This window comes from Dipodomys merriami, unplaced genomic scaffold (assembly GCF_024711535.1).
Source record: "Dipodomys merriami isolate MVZ:Mamm:240054 unplaced genomic scaffold, mDipMer1.0.p SCAF_391, whole genome shotgun sequence".
Classification (NCBI taxonomy): domain Eukaryota; kingdom Metazoa; phylum Chordata; class Mammalia; order Rodentia; family Heteromyidae; genus Dipodomys; species Dipodomys merriami.
Genome location: NW_027205504.1, coordinates 950,213 through 956,837, shown reverse-complemented (window position 1 = coordinate 956,837; position 6,625 = coordinate 950,213). Strand labels below are relative to the sequence as shown.

At 43.4% G+C, this 6,625-nt stretch overlaps 1 protein-coding gene across 3 annotated transcripts; it reads right to left on the bottom strand.

Moving 5' to 3' along the window:
- Window positions 1-1,001: 1,001 nt before the first annotated feature.
- Window positions 1,002-6,421, bottom strand: LOC138805391 (tubulin beta-2 chain-like). Of its 3 annotated transcripts, XM_069990152.1 has the most exons (4): window positions 6,365-6,421; window positions 5,412-5,520; window positions 2,688-2,798; window positions 1,002-2,062 (listed from the first exon to the last, which is right to left on the bottom strand). In XM_069990152.1, exons 1-4 carry the CDS (start codon window positions 6,419-6,421, stop codon window positions 1,002-1,004), a joined length of 1,338 nt encoding a protein of 445 aa, XP_069846253.1. The 3 variants fall into 3 exon arrangements, with proteins under 3 accessions (XP_069846253.1, XP_069846254.1, XP_069846255.1); XM_069990153.1 differs by lacking the exon at window positions 2,688-2,798 and having other exon boundaries at window positions 5,406-5,520; XM_069990154.1 differs by lacking the exon at window positions 5,412-5,520 and having other exon boundaries at window positions 6,388-6,421.
- Window positions 6,422-6,625: the final 204 nt, after the last annotated feature.

The window sequence follows — 6,625 nt, the reverse complement described above, 5'->3', positions numbered from 1 at the left end:
GCCTCAGACAGCTTCAAATGCTGGAAAATGAGTATGAGAATGGGTCATTGGGCCATGTCTCCCTTCCACTCCTTGACTTGGAAGTACTGAATCAAGCAGATATCGATACGCTATGGGACTGGTCAGCTTCTCACTCCCTCAAACAGCTAGACTCATTTCTGTCCTTAGAGCTGACAGATGCCTTGAGAAACTACCCTGGCAACCAGGATCTTGCACTCATCTTGTGAGTGCTGCTTCACTGCCAACTGAACTATAAGCACAGGGATTGGGGTTCCTGCTACTGTTTCTGGGGAATGTGAATGAAATCCCTCTGATGGGGCATGAGACCAGAACCTGTGGTTGTCTGAAGGAGAAGGAGATCCTTATGGCCAGTATTCATACCTGCATTTTTAGGTCCCATTCCCAAAGAGGAATGCATACTAGGTGGCAGGATAAGCAAGTCCTGTGTCAGAATAAAGGAGGAAGAGGCCCTGCTACCTCAGTGCCCAGACAAGTCTTGAACATCAATCCCTTCAGTACTCCAAACATCACCTTGGTACTAGGAAAATTGTAACATCTGGATCTGGTTTACTTTCTCTTCAAACTGTTTTTATGCTACTGGAATGTTATTGAGAGACTGCTAACTTTAAAACTGGGCCAGGGAAAATAAACATTGGCATTTGTCATCTTCCTCTTCAAAATACTGGGAACGCCATGAATTTGAAATTCCTCTTGAGCACCATTTCTATATTAATAAGATTAAATCCTAAAGAAGAATAAGGACTCAAGAGTACAAAATGTATACATTATTTTTTATAAATAAGGCTTTAGAATAATACTATTTAAAAGAAATCTGCATTTTTACATTCACCATCAGTGAGTTCCTGACTGGAAAGGCTGTGCATGATGATACACAGCAGGGACCTCACTGCAGGACAACAGGAGCTCAGGAAAGCACCATTCATTTGAGAAGTAGTAGGCAGGCTCTGACAGTCCTGTTGCATTGCTACCAATGGGAAGTCTTAAACTTCTTCCTCCACCAAGTCTTCTTCAAATTCCCCCTGTTCATCAGCAGTGGCATCTTGGCACTGCTGGTACTCGGACACCAGGTCGTTGATATTGCTCTCAGCCTCAGTGAACTCCATCTCATCCATGCCTTCTCCCGTGTACCAGTGCAAGAATGCCTTGCGCCGGAACATGGCACTGAACTGCTCTGAGGTGCGCTTGAAAGGTTCTTGGATGGCCGTGTTGTTGCCGATGAAGGTGGCTGACATTGTGAGGCCACGCGGGGGGATGTCACATACAGCTGTCTTCACATTGTTGGGAATCCAGTCTGCAAAGTAGCTGCTGTTCTTGTTCTGCATGTTGAGCATCTGCTCATCTACCTCCTTCATGGACATGCGGCCTCGGAAGATGGCAGCTGCTGTCAGGTAACGACCATGGCGGGGATCACAGGCGACCATCATGTTCTTGGCATCAAACATCTGCTGGGTGAGCTCGGGCACTGAGAGAACATGGTACTGCTGGCTGGCTTGGCTGGTCAAGGGTGCAAAGCCAGGCATGAAGAAGTGTAGGCGGGGGAAGGGCACCATATTCACGGCTAGCTTGCGCAGATCTGCATTCAGCTGGCCGGGGAAGCGCAGGCAGGTGGTGACTCCACTCATGGTGGCTGACACCAGGTGGTTCAGGTCTCCATAGGTGGGTGTGGGCAGCTTCAGGGTGCGGAAGCAGATGTCATACAGGGCCTCATTGTCGATGCAGAAAGTTTCATCTGCATTTTCCACCAACTGGTGGACAGACAAGATCGCATTGTAAGGTTCTACCACGGTGTCTGACACCTTGGGGGAGGGCATGACGCTGAAGGTGTTCATGATGCGGTCTGGATACTCCTCTCGGATCTTGTTGAGAATCAGGGTGCCCATGCCTGATCCAGTGCCACCTCCCAGGGAGTGGGCCAGCTGAAAACCCTGGAGACAGTCACACCTTTCTGACTCCCGCCGTACCACATCCAGCACCGATTCCAACAGCTCGGCCCCCTCCGTGTAGTGGCCTTTTGCCCAGTTATTGCCTGCCCCGCTCTGGCCTATCAGACACAAAGACATGATGAGAGACACACTCCAAGAAAAATGACTGTGCCTGTCCTATTGTGAAGACAATAGGACTCTTCTGAGCTAACCTTTGCTATTACATTAGATAAAGGAAATGTTTTCAATGTATCTGGGACCTTACAAATCACCCAGGTTCTAAAGAAAAGTAAAGAGTGTGAAGGAAAATACATTTTAACCCAAATCAAGTACTTCTAGAAATGAAGAACCGAGCCTGCCTCAATACTGGAAATGTAGTTACTTTCACACAGTATGGTCAGAGGGAAGCTAAACTGCAAGAACTTGTCTGCACCTTGCTCACACATAGCTGTGCTTTGATTTCTGGTGTCCTGAAGTGTTCTGTTATTGCCAGGGCTTTAAAATGACCAGCAGTGCTGAAACCTTGTTGGTGGCTTTCGCTACTTGCTGCTCTTTCCCTTCAGAGGCTTCTTTGTCATGGAGGGCTTGCAGAGTTGCACTGATCTGAGCTGTCTGAGAGGCCAGGGGCATGACTCCCGTGGACTGGAATAGGTGGGTTATGTGAGGACAATATCAAGATGGATAAAGTCTCAGCCCAGCACTGGAGTGCATGGATGTTAGGATCCATGGACCATGATGGCTTACCAAATATGAAGTTGTCTGGCCTAAAGCTCTGGCCAAATGGTCCCGATCTCACTGAGTCTAATGTTCCAGGCTCTAGGTCCACCATGATGGCCCGAGGAACATATTTGTTGCCTGTGAGAAAAAGAGTTGACTTAGGCCTATCCTTGACAAGGAACTTAGGGGGCAGAGCTTATGATTCTAAGTGACCCTCAGCATTCATTACAAAAATTACAGCATTTGAGACATGGAAACAGAAAAGATATCTTGAGCATGAATCCCCATGCAAGAGGCTTCAGCAACTTTAAGGATGTTTGCAGTTGTCTATTTCCATTGAATATTCATTCCTTTGCTTTGGGCATGGTGGCTGAAATCTCAGCTACACATGAGGCAAAGATGAGCATCAGGCTTTGAGTCTAATGGTGCAAAAGAATGGTGGCAACACTTTTTTTTGTGGTTCATCGTGGGGCTTGAACTCTGGGCCTGGGCACTGTCCCTCAGCTCTCCAGCTCAAGGCTAGCACTCTATCACTTGAGCCACAACCCCACTTTCAGTTTTCTTATTGGAGATAAGAGTCTCAAGGACTTTTCTGCTCAGGCAAGATTTGAACCATGATCCTCATATCTTAGCCTCCTAAGTAGCCAGCATTACAGGAATGAGTTACCAGTGCCTATCAGCAAGAAACTTTCTCTTTTTTGTTAATTTTATTTTATTGTAAAGGTGCTGTATAGAGGAGTTAGTTACATGAGTAAAGAAATGAGAACATTTCTTGTCAAAAATTGTTACCCCTTACTTTGTTGTTCTCCCACTATCCCTCCCCTTCCCCAATTACCTTTCTCAAGAAATGAACCAGGTTCATGCCTATAATCCTAGCTACTCTGGAGGCTGAGATCAGAGGATCACTCTTCAAAGCCAGCTGGGGCAGGAAAAGTCCTTAAGACCCTTATCTCTAATAAACTAACAGAAAACCAGAAATAGCACTGTGGCTCAAGATGTAGAGCTGCTTGCCTTGAACTGAAGAGTTGAGGGACAGTGCCTAGGCCCAAAGTCCAAGCCACATGACCTACACCCCAACGCCAAAAAAAAAAAAAAAAGCCAGGTATGGCTATTCACCAAGTAGATGTAGGGGAATTCAAGTGTAAGGCTTTCCTGGAGAAAACATTTATACAATATATATTTATTGTCTTATAATTTTTCAATAATTGTTATCAAACAGCACACATCCTTGTATTCAAATACTCAGAGCAACCTTGAGCAATGACTTGCAATTTCCCATTTATCCTGATTTGGCCCAAGGGAAAGCAGTTAACATGATGTAAACACCAGTTTTAGAATACCCCCTTCCTAAACATTCACATGAAGAAAACTGGCCATCCTGCTGGATATACAGGATCTAATAAAGACACAACCTAAAATTCTGTTCATAGGAGTGACACAATCCATCCCAACCACTCTCAACCAAGGTGAGGACATCCCAAAATATAGATCTATAAAACTCAAATTAAATAGTTTTGTACTTTTGTTTGTACTTGTTCATTGGATTAATACATAGGAAAGCCAATTATCCACGATTCTTTTTGTATACAATAATGCAGAATAGAAACTCAATATAAAATTAAATGATCTTTACATTGACAGTTACAAAAATTGAAAATCTGCTTTGTAGACTTCAATTAGGCTGCTTATGTTAGGAAAGACAATATTAATCATTTAAAAGCAATGTTTACAAATTAGTATTGGTTTTTTCTACATCAAAAGAATGTTTTCTTACTTTAAAAACCTTAAAAATATTTTTGGCTAAGTATTCATATTCAAAATGCTCAAGACCAGAAATGTTATAGATTTCAGGGTAAGACACTTTATTTATGCTTTGAGATTTGGACTATTCTCATATATATTAGTGACTTAACATCCCTCTTTAAAATTATTAAAATTTTCTTTTTCAAAATATTGTTTTAGAAATTTAATCTATATTTTAAAGAGGCAATGTAACTGGGCTCTGCTTGCTTACAGGTGTAATTCTAGCTACTCAAAAATCTGAGATAAGACCTTAGCATCGCAGATTGAAGTCAGCTGGGGCAGGAAAGTCTGGGAGACTCATCTCCAAGAAACTACCCAAAACAAAAGAAGCTCATAGTCAGTGCCCAGGCCTTGAGCTTAGGATGATCAGCACACAACCAAATGGCACTGGATTATTTTATATTTTATCAATTGTTTTAGAATGCATATTTAGGCAGTCTCATTTTTAATTATGTGAAGCGGGCTCACGCATTTAATCCTAGCTACCCAGAAGGCTGAGATCAGAGAATCACGGTTCAAAGCCAACCAGGGCATAAAAAGCCGGCAAACTCTTATCTCCAATAAAACACCAGAAAACTGGAAGTGGCACTGTGGCTTAAGTGGTAGAGCCGCTTGCCTTGAGCTGAAGAGCTGAGCGACATTGCCTAGGCCCAGATTTCAAGCTCCATGACCGAAAAAAAAATCCAGGTGTGGTTAGTCAGCAAGTAGAGGTAGGGGGAACTCAGGTATAAGGCTTTCCTGGGGTAATTCACAAGAATATACTCAAAAATTAAAACAAAGTATCTGGTGGAGTGTCTCAGTTGGGTACAGCACTTGACTTATAAGATCAAGGTCACAAATTAAAACTACAATACTACCATAAGAAAGGCAGGAACTCCTTCCTTTTCATTAGTATTCCCTTGGGAACTATTTTGCCACCGTATGGGAAACCAGATGGGAGACACTCACCAGTTGCCTCATTGTAATACACCTCGATTCTCTGCAGCTGTAAATGGCTGTCTCGATAGTAGTTGCCAGTGCAATCAATATTGTGCTCATTGCTTATCATTTCCCAAAACTGAGATGGAAATAGAAGTGTATTATGAACTAGAATGTTAACTGTCCAAACAATGCATTTTAAAGTAACTAAAAGAAACCCATGTCCTGTTGACACAAATATATTTGTAAAAAAATTATATTTTCTAAATTTAAAAAAGCACAGACATGGGTGGTATTTTAGTTTTGTTAATCTCTTATCTGGCTGAATAGAAGATGTCTGGGTTCTCCTATGAGTATTCCATCTTATGCAGTACCATATTCTGTTTGTATTCTATGACGAGTAATTGGCCTTACATGGACATGAAATTGCCAAAGCAGTAACTTGAAGACTCAGTTAGAAGGGTCTCCAGAACCCCAAGTGTCCTCAGAGCATACACGACAACCAATGATTTAGAAAACACCCAACTTAAGGGAGCTGAGATGGGGCATGAAACTCAGAGAAATTTGCATTAAGGTAGAAGAACTGTTCACAATTATCTGACACTCATCAGTTGACACAAGGGAATTGCCTGTATCTTTCAGCTAAAAAACAATGCATTCCTTGCATTCAAACCAGACCAAACGTGCATTAGTCTATTCCCAGGAAACTAAATATAAAGACTTGAGTCTCAGGTAAGACTAAGACATGCAAGGGATTTGAAACCACCCCAGCCTTGTTTAAAAACCACACCCACCAGGGCCACACAAATTAGGGAAATTGGAGAAGCTATCTGGGGGACTTCATTTGCAGAAGGTTAGGGACCACTATGGAGCCCCACCTACTTCAGCCTAGCCATGACCACCACCACCTCCACACTCCAACCTGTCCTCCTTCTCCTTCCCCTAAATTTGAGACTTGGATGCTAGGCCAGTGCCATGCTCACCTTTGCGCCAATCTGGTTGCCACACTGGCCTGCCTGTATGTACACAATCTCCCTCATGGTGCCGGGCTGCAGTGCTGATGGATGTATGTCTTCAGCGGTGGTGCCCACAGAGGCAAACAAGTAGAGCTGGGAAGCAGGAATCTGACAGAGTGAACTCAGATCCCCATTTATACCTCTGATTGTTACAGGGGCAGAGGAGATGGGGCGGACTTGATTATAGGTGGAGCCAGCAGGTGCTCCAACTCAATCGCCCTATTGCTG

Excerpts from the sequence above, each read along its gene's own strand:
- LOC138805391 (XM_069990152.1), bottom strand. The coding sequence starts at position 6,421 with ATGAGGGAGATTGTGTACATACAGGCAGGCCAGTGTGGCAACCAGATT. Across the intron at positions 5,521-6,364 it reads GCAACCAGATTGGCGCAAAG|TTTTGGGAAATGATAAGCAA; the intron begins GTGAGCATGGCA and ends TTTCCATCTCAG. Across the intron at positions 2,799-5,411 it reads GTATTACAATGAGGCAACTG|GCAACAAATATGTTCCTCGG; the intron begins GTGAGTGTCTCC and ends TTTTTCTCACAG.